This window comes from Pristiophorus japonicus, chromosome 1, assembly GCF_044704955.1.
Source record: "Pristiophorus japonicus isolate sPriJap1 chromosome 1, sPriJap1.hap1, whole genome shotgun sequence".
Lineage (NCBI taxonomy): Eukaryota > Metazoa > Chordata > Chondrichthyes > Pristiophoridae > Pristiophorus > Pristiophorus japonicus.
In genome coordinates this window covers 541,198,139-541,216,038 of record NC_091977.1, presented here as the reverse complement: position 1 = coordinate 541,216,038, position 17,900 = coordinate 541,198,139, and the positions used below count along the sequence as shown (strand labels likewise).

Below are 17,900 nucleotides of genomic sequence, written 5' to 3'. Positions count from 1 at the left end.
GCCACAGCTAGAGTACTCTGTGCAGTTCTGGTCACCACATTACAGGAAATATGTGATTGCACTGTAATGCGGAGAGGGTACATAGAAACATAGACATAGAAAATAGGTGCAGGAGTAGGCCATTCGGCCCTTCGAGCCTGCACCGCCATTCAATGAGTTCATGGCTGAACATGCAACTTCATTACCCCATTCCTGCTTTCTCGCCATACCCCTTGATCCCCCTAGTAGTAAGGACTACATCTAACTCCTTTTTGAATATATTTAGTGAATTGGCCTCAACAACTTTCTGTGGTAGAGAATTCCACAGGTTCACCACTCTCTGGGTGAAGAAGTTTCTCCTCATCTCGGTCCTAAATGGCTTACCCCTTATCCTTAGACTGTGACCCCTGGTTCTGGACTTCCCCAACATTGGGAACATTCTTCCTGCATTTAACCTGTCTAAACCCGTCAGAATTTTAAACGTTTCTATGAGATCCCCTCTCATTCTTCTGAACTCCAGTGAATACAAGCCCAGTTGATCCAGTCTTTCTTGATATGTCAGTCCCGCCATCCCAGGAATCAGTCTGGTGAACCTTCGCTGCACTCCCTCAAAAGCAAGAATGTCCTTCCTCAAGTTAGGAGACCAAAACTGTGCACAATACTCCAGGTGTGGCCTCACCAAGGCCCTGTACAACTGTAGCAACACCTCCTTGCCCCTGTACTCAAATCCCCTCGCTATGAAGGCCAACATGCCATTTGCTTTCTTGACCGCCTGCTGTACCTGCATGCCAACCTTCAATGACCGATGTACCATGACACCCAGGTCTCGTTGCACCTCCCCTTTTCCTAATCTGTCACCATTCAGATAATAGTCTGTCTCTCTGTTTTTACCACCAAAGTGGATAACCTCGCATTTATCCACATTATTCTTCATCTGCCATGCATTTGCCCACTCACCTAACCTATCCAAGTCACTCTGCAGCCTCACAGCATCCTCCTCGCAGCTCACACTGCCACCCAACTTAGTGTCATCCGCAAATTTGGAGATACTACGGAGGAGATTTACGAGGATGTTGCCTGGAATGGAGAATTTTAGCTTTGAGGAAAGATTGGATAGGCTGGGTTTGTTTTCTTTGGAACAGAGGAGGCTGAGGGGAGACCTTATTGAGGTGTATAAAATTATGCGAGGCCTAGATAAAGTGGATAGGAAGGACCTATTTCCCTTGGCAGAGGGGTCAATAACCAGGGGACATAGATTTAAAGTAACTGGAAGGAGGTTTAGAGGGGATTTGAGGGGAAATTTCTTCAACCAGAGGGCGGTGGGGGTCTGGAACTCACTGCCTGAAAGGGTGGTAGAGGCAGAAACCCTCACCACATTTAAAAAGTACCTGCACATTCACGACATGCCATAATCTACAGGGCTATGGACCAAGAGCTGGAAAGTGGGATTAGGCTGGATAGCTCATTGTCGGCCGGCACAGACACGATGGGCCGAAATGGCCTCCTTCCGTGCTGTAAACTTCTATGATTCTATGATTCTGTGCCAGTATGGTGGACTGAATTACGATGGAAGGGGATGCCTCTGGAGCATAAACACCGGCATGGACCTCTTGGGCTCGATGGCCTGTTTCTGTGTTATAAATTCTATGTAAAACATGGCAATGATCAAATGCTTCATGGAATGTGTCCTGCTAGGACCCTGAAGATATCATTCGTGGAAAATACGTGAACACGTTTGAACAATGTTAATAGGTTGCAGGCAAAGATTTCCTGTAATTACTTTGTGTGGGTCAGTACCATAAAGGTAGTGGGAATGTTTCATCTGTTTACTATTTCTAATGATATTGTGCCGAATAATGTTGAGCAGTTCTCTGTTTGCACAGCACGCATTGTTAGGAGAAGCTGAAGAGGAGCCCTCGTAAAATTCCTTCTGGCCGGTCTTTTCTCCTGTTATTTTCCCCCTCTCTCCTGCACCCTTCCCCTGAAAATCGGCTGGCTTCTGAGGGACAGGCAGCAGCTCTTTACCAACTGCTGGTCCTGAAATTGCCGCTCTAACCCCTGGCACGTCCAGTAAACCACCAAGAACGCCAGGAAAATAATCAAATGAGTTGACCTTGTGTTACTTGGTGACATTTGCCTGCCTGAATGGCATTGGCTGCAATGCACAGGGACCATATTATCAGCTCCATAGTGATCAGATACAATTCTCCCCCACCAACCCCCTTCCAACCTGCAGCATTGCTCAGCTTTCCTTGGGGTCAGAAAGAGATCTTGAGTATGTTTCCATGTTGCAATATCTTGTGGTTATGCCTGTAGGGGCATGGTTCCCGCTTGTTTCTGCTCATTATAGCAATGCAATCGGGGCGGAATTGGCCAAACCAGCACAAAAAGCCAGGTCAATTTCCAACATCGGTGAGTTACGCCCAAAGCCACGCACGCTCGTATTTTCCGCGACCTTTTCTGCTGGTTCAAGATTCAATTCGCCCGAAACAGGCCCCGCCCACAGAACTGGCCCCACCCCTCGGTCACAAGATTCCGCTGATTGTGCTGGTTCGGGAAAGTTCTTCAAAATTGAGCTTTTTTTTGGGGGCGTACAGGCACCAGTCGGCACATTTTAAAAGTTTTTTCAAGCAAATAATATTGACTTTAGTAAGTAACTGACTAGTGTATACCAATGAAAATAATAAATAGTTCAAATAGTTTTTAAAAGTTATTTTCAGTGATTTTAAATCAGGTTACTCAGAGTTGAAGGACTGGACACCCTAAGTAATAATGCTTATTTTTGGTGATTAAACCCATTTTCAGCTATATTAATAAAACTGCACTGGATTACCGCTCTTAAACACATCAAGGAATACCATTTAATGGGAAGAAAAAGAAACGATTACATTCTATTACGCTGCCCAATTGCGATGGTTCTTTGAAGAGCTTACGTTTGTGACTATGCAAATGAATATGCACAGAAATTTGAACTATGACCTAGCCAGCGCAATCTTGCTCCCGAAGAGGAAGTTCTGCCCCATAATGCCTAATACAGCCTGCAATGTATTTGCTTCATGGGTTCTTTGCTTAAGAATTCATAACAACACATTGTTATTAAAAACTAGTTGGTTTATCAACAAAGGTTTAGCAATCACACTACACATTACGAGTTCATTCACTAGGCTCACAAGGACTTACTTCATCATAGATGACCAAGGCTCAACTGGCTGGGGTTTTATTGCGCCTGGTGAACATGATGTGACTGGCTAAGCCACTCACAATGCTCCACAAACCCTGTGAGCATACTCACACGCGCATACACATTACACAGCCCTTTACCCAACCCAGTATCAAGACAGATTACGCTGTACCAGAGCTCTGTGCTTACTGTACCCTCCCCTTCAGTGATTTAAGACCGCGCCTCCAATGTATACATCGCTTTAATACCATGTCATATTTGTTTAGAATGCCAGTGTTACAGTGCTGCTGTGACACGTCAAGTGTGTGACCCAAACACCGGCCAGTGTTTGTGTCGGAGAGGATTTCAAGGTTACTTTTGCGAACACTGTTCGACAGGGTATTTCCGGTTTCCGTTCTGCGAGCGTAAGTAACAATTACCACTACTGTTAGAAAATAGCCCTGTGTATTTAGTTACAGCTGTACGCAACAATGTTCTCACTTCACTTTTCACTCACACAATCTACGTGTCAGGTTTGATTTATTTTTTAACACTCCCCTCCAGAACTCTCAAGTTCTAAATAAAAAGGAACAGGTCAAAACTCATACAAATCATCATCACAGGCAGTCCCTCGGGATCGAGGAAGACTTGCTTCCACTCTAACAGTGAGTACTCAGGTGGCTGAACAGTCCAATACGGGAATTACAGTCTCTGTCACAGGTGGGACAGACAGTGGTTGGAGGAAAGGGAGGGTGGGACTGGTTTCTTAACCGATAAGGGGATAAGGGGTTATGGGGAGCAGGCAGGGAAGTGGACCTGAGTCCATGATCGGATCGACCATGATCATATTAAATGGCGGAGCAGGCTCGAGGGGCCGTATGGCCTACTCCTGCTCCTATTTCTTTTGTTCTTATGTTTGCCGCATGGTCCTTCCACTGCCTGCATTTGCTTTCTGCAAGCTCTCGGCGACGAGACTCGAGGTGCTCAGTGCCCTCCTGGATGCACTTCCTCCACGTAGGGCGGTCTTTGGCCAGGGACCCCCAGGTGTCGGTGGGGATGTTGCACTTTATCAGGGAGGCTTTGAGGGTGACCTTGAAACATTTTCTCTGCCCACCTGGGGCTCGCTTGCCGTGTAGGAGTTCAGAGTAGAGTGCTTGCTTTGGCGGTAATATAAACTAATAAATGGCAATCAACATTATAATGGGATTAATATAGGCTTATCAGTATAAACATGGTAGAATCAGAGAATGATACAGCAAAGATGGACATCTGTCTTTCAGATCTGACGTTAAACCGATGCCCAGTCTGCCCTCTCAGCTGGCTGTAAATGATCCCATTTTGTAGAAGAGCAGGGGAGTTCTCCCCAAGGTTCTTGCCAATATTTATCGCTCAACCAACATCACTAAAACAAGACAGGTTATCTGGTCATTATCACAATGCTGTTTGTGGGAGTTTGCTGTGCGCAAATTGGCTGCTCCCTTTCCCACATTGCAACAGTGACTACACTTCAAAAGTACTTCATTGGCTGTAAAGCGCTTTGGGGCATCCTGAGGTCGTGAAAGGTGCTATAGAAATGCAAGTCATTCTTTCTTATAAAGACAAAGGTTAACTGAAATTAGCCTCAGTGCCCTTGGCTGGTAAGGGAAGAATTATCCGGGGTTCTCATATTGCTTGCAGGGATGTGCACATGGGTGAGGACAGAAAGAAAGAAAGACTTTATTTCCAAAGCACTTTTCATAACCTCAGGACATTCGAAAACGCTTAACAGTCACTCAAGTACTTTTGTGACATGTACACACACATACACATACACATGTGCACACACACACACACAAATCCCTACCAATGAGATCATGAGCTAGCAATCAGGAGTCGGATCCATAGAAATCTTTGTCCTTCTCTAACCTAAAGATGATAACAACAACAACTTGTATTTATGTAACAGCTTTAACATAGTAGAACATCCCAAGGTGCTTCACCAGAGTATTATAAGACAAATAATTTGACACCAAGCCATATAAGGAGAAAACTTGGTGAAAGAGGTAGGATTTAAGGAGCGTCTTAATGGAAGAAAGATTGCTGGAGAGGCGGAGAGGTTTAGGCAGGGAATTCCAGAGCTTGGGGCCCAGGCAACAGAAGGCACGGCCACCAATGGTGGAGCGATTATAATCAGGGATGCTCAAGAGGGCAGAATTAGAGGAGTGCAAATATCTCGGGGGATTGTGGGGCTGGAGGGAATTACAGAGACAGGGAGGGGGCGAGGGCCATGGAGGGATTTGAAAACAAGGATGAGAATTTTAAAATCGAGGCATTGCTTAGCTAGGAGCCAATGTAGGTCAGCGAGCACAGGGGTGATGTGTGAGTGGGACTTGGTGCGAGTGAGAACATGGGCAGCCGAGTTTTGGAGGATCTCAAGTTCACGTAGGGTAGAATGTGGGAGGCCAGCCGGGAGTGGGTTAGAATAGTCACGTCTAGAGGTAACAAAGGCATGGATGAGGGCTTCAGCAGCGGATGAGCTGAGGCAGGGGTGGGGACGTACGATATTACAGAGGTGGAAATAGACGGTCTTAGTTATGCTCTGGATATGTGGTTGAAAGCTCATTTCAGGGTCAAATATGACACCAAGGATGTGAACAGTGTGGTTCAGCCTCTGACAGAAGTTGGAGAGAGGGATAGAGTCAGTAACTAGGGAACGGAGTTTTTAGGGGGGCACTGAAAACATTGGCTTCGGTCTTTAATTGGAGAAAATGTCTGTTCACCCAGAACTGGATGTCAGACAATTTCGAGACGGTTAGAGGGGTCGAAAGAAGTTGTGATGAGGTAGAGCGTGGAAACTGACGTGTTTTTGGAGGGGCCAAGGGGCAACATGCAAATGAGAAATAGAAGGGGAGCCAAGGACAGATCCTTGGGGGACACCAGAGGTAAGGATGTGGGAGTGGGAATAAAAGGTGATTCTCTGGCTATGATTAGATGGATAAGAATGGAACCAGGCGAGTGCAGTCCCACCCAGCTGGACGATGGTGGAGAGGTGTTGAACAAGGATGGCGTGATCAACCGTGTCAAAGGCTGCAGACAAGTCAAGAAGGACGAGGAGGGACAGTTTGCCTTTGTCACAGTCACAAAGGATGTCATTTGTGACTTTGATGAGAGTCGTTTCGGTACTGTGGCAGGGGCCTGGGTGTCATACATGATGAAGTTAAATATAACATCGCATCACTGCCCCTGGCTTAGATTAGTTTGCGAAGCTCAGCACAGCTCAAGGACGAAAGCTGAGATATTTCTAGAATGTATAGTTCTGTAACTCACTGCAAAACATAGAAACATAGAAATTTATAGCGTAGAAGGAGGCCATTTCGGCCCATCGTGTCAATGCCGGCCGACAAAGAGCCGCACGGCCCTCGGTCAACAGCCCTAAAGGTTACATATAAACCTATGAACAATGAACAATGGCGGAAAGGTAAAGAGCACCCGGCCCAACCAGTCCGCCTCACACAACTGCGACACCCCTTACACTGAAACACTCTACACTCCACCCCAACTGGAGCCATGTGATCTCCTGGGAGAGGCAAAAACCAGATAAAACCCAGGCCAATTTAGGGAGAAAAAATCTGGGAAAATTCCTCTCCGACCCATCCAGGCGATCGAAACTAGTCCAGGAGATCACCCTGGCCGTATTCTATTCCCTGCAGTACTTACCATTATATCTGCTCTGTCCAACAAAAGGTCATTCAGTCTAATCCCAATTACCAGCTCTAGGTCCTAAGTGCTCTAGGTTACTGCATTTTAAGTGCCCATCCAACCATCTCTTAAAAGTGGTGAGGGTTTCTGCCAGGCAGCGAGTTCCAGATCCCTACAACCCTCTGCATAAAGAGCCCCCCCTCAAATCCCCTCTAAACCTTCCACCAACCACCTTAAAACTATGCCCCCTCGTAATAGACCCCTCCACCAATGGAAATAGGCCCTTACTATCCACTATATCCAGGCCCCTCAATATTTTGTACACCTCAATGAGGTCTCCTCTGTTCCAATGGGAACAAACCCAGCCTATCCAATCTGTCCTCATAACTAAGATTCTCCATTCCAGGCAGCATCCTCGTAAATCTCCTCTGCACCCTCTCTTGTGCAATCACGTCCTTCCTATAATACGGCGACCAGAACTGCACGCGGTACTCCAGCTGAATTTACTCATCGAGCCACACACTCTGTAATGGGAAGAAACATTTGTGGTTGAGACATAGGAGTAGCAATTTTAGCCTCTTCCGCTGCAGAGATGTTTCCCTTTAAAAAATCGATCAATCTCAGTTTTCAAATTTGCAATTGACCCCCAGCCTCAACAGCTTTTTGAGGGCGAGAGTTCCAGATACCCACCGTCCTTTGTGTGAAGAAGTGCTTCCTGACATCACCCCTAAACGGCCTGGCTCTAATTTTAAGGTTATGCCCCCTTGTTCTGGACTCCCCCCACCAGAGGAAACCGTTTCTCTCTATTATACGCCCTTTAAAAACCGAAGGGGCCAAAATTGCCCCTTTCCTTAAGGCCTCGTGACACCGACTTTTTGTGTAATGACCGCCATTATCAAAATTCCACTTCTGTGTTATCCCAGCAGTGACTCCCCCCCCACCCCCCCCCCCCACCGCCTTACCACTCCGCTGCTGCTGTCGATCTATGCTAAGTGTATCATCACTGATCTACCCCCACACCCCCCCACACACAGCGAAATTCCGCCGTGAAAATCTTCAGCCTGCCCGGCGGTGCCAAAACAAGCTTTTTCGCGGTGGTCCAGTGAGGCCTTCTGTAATGGTGGCACGGAGAGGGCCTGCCGCCACTCCCGCCATGTTTTATTTTGTTGCCATCTCTTGGATGCCAGGCCACTGGCCCGGCCGAAACCTTCCCTGGGTGGCCCAGTCAATCGACGCTTAAAGATCGCGCAGTGATCTTTAAGTGACGGGGGTAGCCGTGGTGACACGGCACCGTGATGACGTCATCGTGGCGGCCACTTAGCATACCCCCCCCCCCCCGCAACTTCCGCCCTTCTAGAGTTGTCACCGCCGCTCATCTGCCCCCATTAAGAACGACTTCCTGATCCGAGTGAAAAAAATCCAAGAGCAGAATTTTGCTCAAGAGGCGGCCTCAACCACCGCAGCGGTAAAAACCATAAAAATGGGGTGCGTGCGCTCCGTTTCAGGCGACGACCAATTTCGGCCCCCAAATGTGTGGACTTTATGCGTTTTCTGCTGGCGTATTCAGTGGGCTATAATTTACCATGATTCTTAATTTCCTTTTCGCCCTGGTAACTGATGAGTTTAAAGATGTTAATATACACTGTATTGTCCGCCAGCCCTACGACCAACAATACCCTTAATGTGTGCGGGCCTGGGATCATGCATCAATCGGGAGGTCCTGCGCAGGCTGCTCACCAGTGTCGCTGCAGGAAGCGACACCACACATGCACAGCCACGCAGCTAATTTAAAGGCACCGCGCACGAAGAAAAGTTCAAGGGAGCATTGCCGACAACCCTCCGAGATCCCTGCGCTCCTCCAATTCTGGACTCTTGCTTATCCCCTGATTATAATCACCCCACCATCGGTGGCCGTGCCTTCTGTTGCCTGGGCCCTAATCTCGGGAACTCCCTCCCTAAACCTCTCCGCCTCTCTACCTCTCTCTCCTCCTTCAAGACGCTCCTTAAAACCTACCTCTTTGACCTGTCCTAATATCTCCTTATGTGGTTCGCTATCATAGTTTGCTTGATAATGCTGCTGTTAAGCGCCTTGGGACGTTTTACTATGTTAAAGGTGCTGTAGAAATACAAGTTGGTGTTAACATTATGGTAACCAATTTACTCAGCACCTGCTTTCACAGTCCAGTAAGGGTTAAATCCCTGCCAATGAGAAGTGGAGTGAGAATAAATATGTTACCATCTTAAATAACTGGACAACTTTCCAGAATAATTGCTATTAAAAGTGTGATTTGTGAACTGATATCAGGAAGTATTCTTTTCTTTTTCAATAAAGAGCGATCAAGATATGAAATACATTTTCTGATAGAGCAGTGGAGACGAAGACCCGGCAATCAATTAATAACATAAGAACATAGGAAACAGGAGCAGGAGTAGGCCATTCAGCCTCTCAAGTCTGCTCCGCCATTCAATAAGTTCATGGCTGATCTTCTACCTCAACTCCACTTTCCCATCCGATCCCCATATCCCTTAATTCCCTTAATATCCAAGGGAATTTAGAAAACAGTTGAATGCTACATCTTAACCGATAAGGGAATAAGGGGTTATGGGGAGCGGGCAGGGATGTGGGCCTGAGTCCATGATCAGATCAGCCACAATCGTATCAAATGGCGGAGCAGGCTCGAGGGGCTGTATGGCCTACTCCTGCTCCTATTTTCTATACTTCTATGGGCCCAAGTTTCGGGCCGAGCCTAGAACGGCGCAGCCCCGACCTGGACGCTCGTTTTTCGCGCCACAAAGTGCGCCTAAAAAAACTTACAGATTCTCCGGCTCCCTGCTGGTCCTCTGGAATCGGGCGCGGCGCAGCATGAGCTGAAGGGGGCGGAGCTAGGTCCCTGCGCTGAAAACATAGCCGGGACCTCTGCACATGCGCGCTACAGTGGGCGCGCATGTGCAGTAGCTCCAGGCACCCAAAACTGTGTGGGAGGGGCCCAAAGCACGCAGCCCCTAGCCCTGACCGAATGGCCTCACTGGGGCTGCGTGGATATTGCTGCCTCCCACGGCCAGCTCCTGCTTCCTCCCGACCCGACTCGACTCCCGCTTCCCCTCCCCCCCCCGCCCCCTGGACCGGACCCGACCGGACACCCCGGACTGGACCCGACCCGCACCCCCCACGCCCCCCCCCACCCGAACCGACCTCCCTCCCACCACCCCCCTGACCCGACCCATGCTCCCAACCTCCCCCCTCCCCACCCGGACTGGACCCGACCCAACCTGACCTCCCTCCCCCCGTCCCCGTCCCGACCCGACCTCCCTCTGCCACCTCCACCCCCCCCGACCCGAACCGAACCAACCCGACCCGACTCGACCCGCGCTCCCTCCCTCCCCCCCCCCCTACCCGAAACAACCCGACCGCCCTCCTTCCCCCCTCCCCCGACCCAACCCGTGCTCCCGACCGCCTCCCTCCGCCCGGCGCTCCCCACCCCGACCCACGCTCCCCCCGACCTGACCCGCGCTCCCGACCCCGGATCCCGGACCCGACCCGACCCAACGCCACCTACCTGTAAATCTGGTGCTGGGGACCGGCCCTGCCCGAAGTCTTGGGCCCGGCCGGGCCCGGCCCGTTTATCCTCCCCCGCCCCTTCTCCTTTCCCCCCCCCATCTCCTTTCCCCCCCTTCTCCTTTCCCCCCCTTCTCCTTTCCCCCCCTTCTCCTTTCCCCCCTTCTCTTTTCCCACCTTCTCCTTTCCCCCCTTCTCCTTCCCCCCCTTTTCCTTTCCCCCCCCTTCTCCTTCCCCTCCCTTCTCTTTCCCCTCTTCTCTTTCCCCTTCTCCTCTCCCCCCCCTTTTCCCTACTCCTCTCCCCCCCCCCTTTCCCCTTCTCCTCTCCCCCCATTCCCCTTCTCCTCACCCCCTTCCCCTTCTCCTCCTCCCCCCTTCCCCTTCTCCTCCTCCCCCCTTCCCCTTCTCCCCATCCCTCCCCCTTCCCTCCCTCCCCCTCTGCCTCCCTCCCTCCCCTCCCATCCCCCTGCCCCCCCTCTCTTCCTCTACCCCCCTCCTCCCCCTCCCCTCGCTGTCAGAAACACAGACACTGACAGACAGAGAGTGAGAGACATAGACAGACAGACAGACAGAGAGGTAGAGACACTGACAGAGACACACTGGGTGGGGGCATCCCAGCACGCTGTTGGAGGGCTCCCGGTGCTGCAGTTGGTAAGTAGAAAATGTTTTATTTCTTGATTTTTTAAAATTATTTCTAATTAATTTTTTTGGATTGATTTATTGGTTGATTTATTGATGTTTTTATCATTTATTATTGATGATGGCTCTTTATTTGTAAAACTGAAGTGTTTAATGTTTGTAAACTTCCCTTTAAACCCCCCCCCCCATTCCCTACGCCTGATTTGTAACCTACGCCTGATTTTCTAAAGTGTAGACAAGGTTTTTTCGAGCGTACAAAAATCTTCACTTACTCCATTCTAAGTTAGTTTGGAGTAAGTTTTCACTGCCGAAACTTTGAAAACAGGCGTAAGTGGCCGGACACGCCCCCTTTTGAAAAAAAAATTCTGCTCCAAAGTGAAACTGTTCTAACTGACTAGAACTGGAGCAAACTAAATGCCGAGAATTTGAATTTCTAAGATACTCCGTTCTACACCAGTTGCTCCAAAAAATCAGGAGCAACTGAGGGCGAAACTTGGGCCCTTTGTGACAGAATGCCCTTGGATAAAGGGGTTTAATTACTTTATTAAAAAGGAACCAAAGGTATTTCACCCAAACAAATTAAAAACTATGTACTGAGGAATATCTATCCCTTAATTATGGCGTGTGAAAGGAAATTTGTAAGGGATATCAAAATCAACAGCATTTTTTTTTACAATTATATTAGACAAAAGAGGGTCATCAAGAGTAATGTTGGCCCCTGAAAAACTGAAAGTGGTCATATTATCAATATATAATAAGGAAATGGCAGACATGCTGAATAATTGCTTTGCCTCAGTATTTACAGTCGTGGGAGTGGATAGCATGCCAGAAATCGGAAGGAAACTAAATCAGGTACAGGGACTCAATAAAATTAATGTAAGTAAAATAACTCATGAAGAAAATAATGGCACTAAAGAGTGACAAATCCACAGGGCCAGGGTTTTAAAGGAAGTAGGTGAGCACATCGCAGATGTCCTAACTATAATCTTCCAAAGTTCTCTCGGTTCAGGAACCAGGGAATTATAGACCAGTTAGCCTAACATCTGTTGTCGGGAAATTGCTAGAGTCTATAATTAAGGATAGGGTGACTGAACACCTCGAAAATTTTCCGGTTGATCAGATATTTGTGAAAGGTAGGTCATGCCTGACAAACCTGATGGAATTTTTTGAAGAGGTGGTTAAAGTAATGGGCAGGGGTTGTTTTCTTTGAAACAGAGGAGGCTGAGGGGAGACCTAATTGAGGTGTATAAAATTATGAGGGGCCTGGATAGAGTGGATAGGAAGGACCTATTCCCCTTAGCAGAGGAGTCACTAACCAGGGAGCATTGGTTTAAAATAAGTGGTTGGAGGTTTAGAGGGGTGTTGAGGAGATTATTTTCACCCAGAGAGTGGTGGGGGTCTGGAACTCATGGCCTGAAAGGGTGGTAGAGGCAGAAACCCTCACCACATTTAAAAAGTACTTGGAAATGCACTTGAAGTGCCGTAACCTACAGGGTTACAAACCAAGAGCTGGAAAGTGGGATTAGGCTGGGTGGCTCTTTGTCGGCCGGCCCGGACACGATGGGCCAAATGACCTCCTTCTGTTGCTGTAAATTTCTAACATTCTATGATTTATGGGACTTCCAGAGGCATTTACTAAAGTCCCACATAAGAAACTTCTAACTAAGGTAGAAGCTGATGGAATTGAGGGAAAATGATTGACTTGGTTGGAAATTGGCTGAGCAGCAGGAGACCGACACTAGGGATTATGGGCAGGTACTCTAATTGGCAGGAGGTGACTCGTGGTGTCCGGCAGGGCTCTATGTTGTGGCCTCCACTATTCACAGTATTTATTAACGACTCAGATGATGGCAGAGAAAGTCATATATCCAAAATTGCCGATGACACAAAGATAGGTGAAATTGTAAACGGTGTAAACGGAAGCATAAAATGACAAAGGAATATCGACAGATTAAATGACGGGGCAAAACGGTCGGCAAATGTGAGATCATCCACTTTGGACCTAAAAAGGATAGAACAGGGTACTGTCTAAATGGTGAAAGGCTAGAAACAGTGGGGTTCAGAGACTTGGAAATCCAGGTACATAGATCATTAAAATGTCATGACGTACAGAAAATAATCAGAAAGGCTAATGAGATGCTGTCTGATAGGTCCTTACTATACAGTATAAATGCACACGAGGCCCATGCTTGAGAGAAGGTCAGTCTGTGACCTGTCCTTTATTTCATAGCACTCAAGTGATGGAAGTGGGTGGAGCTTCCCCTTTTATACCTGAAGGTCCAGGTTAGGAGTGTCTCCCACAAGTTCACCACCTAGTGGTCATTGTTCTCACAGTGTACAACTTAGGTCAGATTACACATGGGTTACAATGCTGGTTGAATACATGACATCACCTCCCCCCCCAAAGTCTTATTGGGATCATAGGTTAAGTCTCTCTGGTGGTTTACGCTCCCTTGTAGAGTACCTGAGTTGGGGCTCCGGTTGTTGGGCACTGGCCTGAGTGTCTGCTGTTTGCGGTGCCTCAGGCCTGTCCGGACTGCCCACAGTGACTGGGCTCTCCTCCCTTTGGTTCCTGTGTTCGGTCACCTGTGGAGGAGTGAACTCTATATCGTGTTCTTCCTCTGCTTCTTCTGTGGGGTTGCTGAACCTCCTTTTTGTTTGATCCACATGCTTGCGGCAGATTTGTCCATTGGTAAGTTTAACTACCAGAATCCTATTTCCCTCTTTGGCAACCACAGTGCCGGTGAGCCATTTGGGCCCTGCAGCATAGTTGAGCACAAAAACAGGGTCATTTACATCAATACAGCGCGCCCTCGCATTTCTGTCATGGTAGTGATATTGTGACTGGCGCCTGCTCTCGACAATTTCTTTCATGGTGGGGTGTATAAGGGATAACCAGGTTTTGAGCGTCTTTTTCATTAGCAGCTCTGTGGGTGGAACCCCTGTGAGCGAGTGTGGTCGGGACCTGTAGGCCAACAGGAGGCGTGATAAGCGGCATTGTAGGGAACCCTCTTAGATTCTATGCATCCCCTGTTTGATTATCTGCACTGCTCATTCTGCCTGGCCGTTTGAGGCTGGCTTGAACAGTGCCGTTCTGACATGGTTAATTCCATTGCCTGCCATGAAGTCCTGGAATTCAGTGCTTGTGAAGCATGGGCCATTGTCGCTGACCAAGATGTCCGGTAGACCATGGGTGGCGAACATTGCCCGTAGACTTTCTACCGTGGCAGAGGATGTGCTTGAATTTAAAATGTCACACTCGATCCATTTTGAGTAGGCGTCTACTACAACCAAAAACATTTTTCCCATGAAAGGACCTGCATAGTCCACATGGATGCGTGACCAAGGCTTGGCGGGCCATGGCCAGGTGCTAAGGGGGGCTTCCCTGGGCGCATTGCCCAGCTGGGCACACGTGTTGCACCTGCGAACACAAAGTTCCAGATCTGCGTCTATCCCTGGCCACCAAACGTGTGACCTGGCAATTGCCTTCATCGTGACTATGCCCGGGTGCTCCTTGTGGAGTTCTCTGATGAACACCTCTCTGCCCATCTGGGGCATGACTACGCGGTTTCCCCACAGTAGGCAATCAGCCTGAATCGAGAGTTCATCCCTGCGCCTGTGAAATGGTTTAAATTCCTCAGGGCATGCCCTGTATGTGGCTGCCCAGTCCCCATTCAGGACACATTTCTTGACTAGAGACAATAGCGGGTCTCTATTTGTTCTATATGATATAATTGGCATCACGGAGACATGGCTCCAGGGTGACCAAGGCTGAGAACTCAACATCCAGGGGTATTCAACATTCAGGAAGGATAGACAGAAAGGAAAAGGAGATGGGATAGCATTGCTGGTTAAAGAGGAAATTAATGCAATAGTAAGGAAGGACATTAGCTTGGATGATGTGGAATCGGTATGGGTGGAGCTGCGGAATACCAAAGGGCAGAAAACGCTAGTGGGAGTTGTGTACAGACCACCAAACAGTAGTAGTGAGGTTGGGGACAGCATCAAACAAGAAATTAGGGATGTGTGCAATAAAGGTACAGCAGTTATCATGGGTGACTTTAATTTACATATAGATAGGGCTAAACAAACTGGTAGTAATACGGTGGAAGAGGATTTCCTGGAGTGTATTAGGAATGGTTTTCTAGACCAATATGTCGAGGAACCAACTAGAGGGATGGCCATCCTAGACTGGGTGATGTGTAATGAGAAAGGACTAATTAGCAATTTTGTTGTGCGAGGCCCCTTGGGGAAGAGTGACCATAATATGGTGGAATTCTTTATTAAGATGGAGAGTGACACAGTTAATTCAGAGACGAGGGTCCTGAACTTAAGGAACAGTAACTTCGATGGTATGAGACAGACTGATTCCCAGGATGGCGGGACTGATATATCAAGAAATACTGGATCAACTGGGCTTGTAATCACTGGAGTTCAGAAGAATGAGAGGGGATCTCATAGAAACATTTAAAATTCTGACAGGTTTAGACAGGTTAGATGCAGGAAGAATGTTCCCAATGTTGGGGAAGTCCAGAACCAGTGGTCACAGTCTAAGGATAAGGGATAAGCCATTTAGGACCGAGATGAGGAGAAACTTCTTCACCCAGAGAGTGGTGAACCTGTGGAATTCTCTACCACAGAAAGTTGTTCAGGCCAATTCACTAAATATATTCAAAAAGGAGTTAGATGTAGTGTTTACTACTAGGGGGATCAAGGGGTATGGCGAGAAAGCAGGAATGGGGTACTGAAGTTGCATGTTCAGCCATGAACTCATTGAATGGCGGTGCAGGCTCGAAGGGCCGAATGGCCTACTCCTGCACCTAGTTTCTATGTTTCTATGTCCAGACTTTGATCTGACGGGCTGCCACGGGTGAGCCTTCGCTTCCGAAAGCTTCAACAGCCATGACCATCTCAGCACCATGCTCGGTCGCTCCCTCAGTGGTGGCTAGTGTGAGTCTGCTGAGTGCATCGGCGCAGTTTTCAGTGCCCGGTCTGTGCCAATTTGTGTAGTCATAGGTGGCTAACGTGAGTGCCCACCTCTTTATACGGGACGAAGCGTTTGCATTTCTGGCCTTGTTGTCGGCCAAAGGGACGTTAGGGGTTTGTGATCTGTCTCCAGCTCAAATTTCCTGCCAAACAGGTATTGGTGCATTTTCTTTACCGCATATACACATGCTAGGGCCTCGTTTTCTACCATCCCGTAGCCCCTTTCTGCCTGGGACAGACCTCTGGAGGCATAAGCTACTGGCTGTAACTGACCCTTGGCATTGACATGCTGCAACACACACCCGACACCATAGGACAACGCATCGCACGTTAACACAAGTTTCTTACATGGATCATATAGCGTTAACAGATTGTTGGAACAGAACAAATTGCATGCTCTATTAAAAGCCCTTTCCTGGCTGTCCCCCCAGACCCATTCGCGACCTTTGCGTAGGAGCACGTGTAGCGGCTCTAGCAGCGTGCTCAATTTGGGAAGAAAGTTACCAAAATAGTTCAGGAGCCCCAGGAATGAACGCAGCTCCGTCGTGTTATGGGGTCTGGGTGCTCTCTGGATCGCTTCTGTCTTGGACGCAGTAGGGCTGATCCCGTCTGCTGCTACCCTCATCCCCAGGAATTCTACTCTGGAGCTAGGAAGACGCACTTCGCCTTTTTCAGTCGCAGCCCTACCCGGTCCAGTCTGCATAGCACCTCCTCCAGGTTGTGGAGGTGTTCTTCAGTATCACAACCCGTGATGAGGATGTCGTCCTGAAAAACCACTGTCCCTGGAATCAACTTGAGGAGGCTTTCCATATTTCGTTGGAAGATCGCGGTGGCCGAGCGAATCCCGAACGGACATCTGTTGTACTCAAACAACCCCTTGTGTGTCGTGATGGTGGTCAGCTTCTTCGACTCACTCGCTAGCTCCTGGGTCATGTAAGCTGAAGTCAGGTCCAATTTTGAAAAAAGTTTGCCACTGGATAGCGTCGCAAAGAGGTCCTCCGCTCTCGGTAGCGGGTACTGGTCTTGGAGTGACATCCGATTGATGGTGGCCTTGTAATCGCCACATATCCTGACCGACCCATCCGTCTTGAGCACCGGCACAATCGGGTTCGCCCAGTCACTGAATTCGACTGGCGAGATGATGCCTTCCCTCAGCAGGTGGTCCAATTCGCCTTCTATCTTTTCCCGCATCACGTACGGCACCGCTCTGGCCTTGTGGTGCACTGGCCTGGCGTCCGGGTTTATGTGAATCACTATCTTGGCCCCCATGAAAGTGCCAATGCTGGGTTGAAATACTGAGTCAAATTTGTCCAGGATCTGTGAGCATGATACTCGCACCACAGAGGTAATTGCATTGACATCGCCCCATTTCCAGTTCATGACAGCAAGTCAACTCCTCTCCAATAGTGCGGGACCGTCCCCCGGGACAACCCAGAGTGGCAACCTGTTCTCCGAATCTTTGTGGGTCACGACTGCCATGGTGCTGCCTAGCACCGGAATGATCTGCTTTATGTATGTCCGTAGCTGTGCGTCAATCGGCGATAATTTTCACCTCCTGGCCTTGGACGCCCACAACTTTTCGAACTTTTTGATACCCTGGCTGGCCCCCGTGTCTAGCTCCATTGATACTGGGATGCCATTGAGGAGCACTTTCATCATTATCGGTGGCGTCCTGGTGTATGAACTGTATACGTGCTCCACATGAACTCGCTGAACTTCAGCTTCCAGCGATTTCCCGCAGCGTTCAATTCTGCAATTTCTGCAGGTATTTTGCTCATCTCTGCAAACTCCGGCTGAGTGTGTGCCTCCACGCCTCCAGCATGAGCTGCTGTTTGAAACAAAAGGTCCCTTGCCAGTCGATCGTCCCTGACTGCCCCTGTTATTGTCTTTGAGTGCGCCATT

General features: G+C 48.7%; 1 protein-coding gene across 1 annotated transcript in view; it reads left to right on the top strand.

Moving 5' to 3' along the window:
* lama3 (laminin, alpha 3) overlaps positions 1–17,900 on the top strand; it is a 511,887-nt gene that overhangs the window by 210,752 nt on the left and 283,235 nt on the right. The window contains exon 15 of the mRNA XM_070889172.1: positions 3,427–3,564. Within this exon, the coding sequence (XP_070745273.1) occupies positions 3,427–3,564 (138 nt within the window). The remainder of the gene's footprint in view (positions 1–3,426; positions 3,565–17,900) is intronic.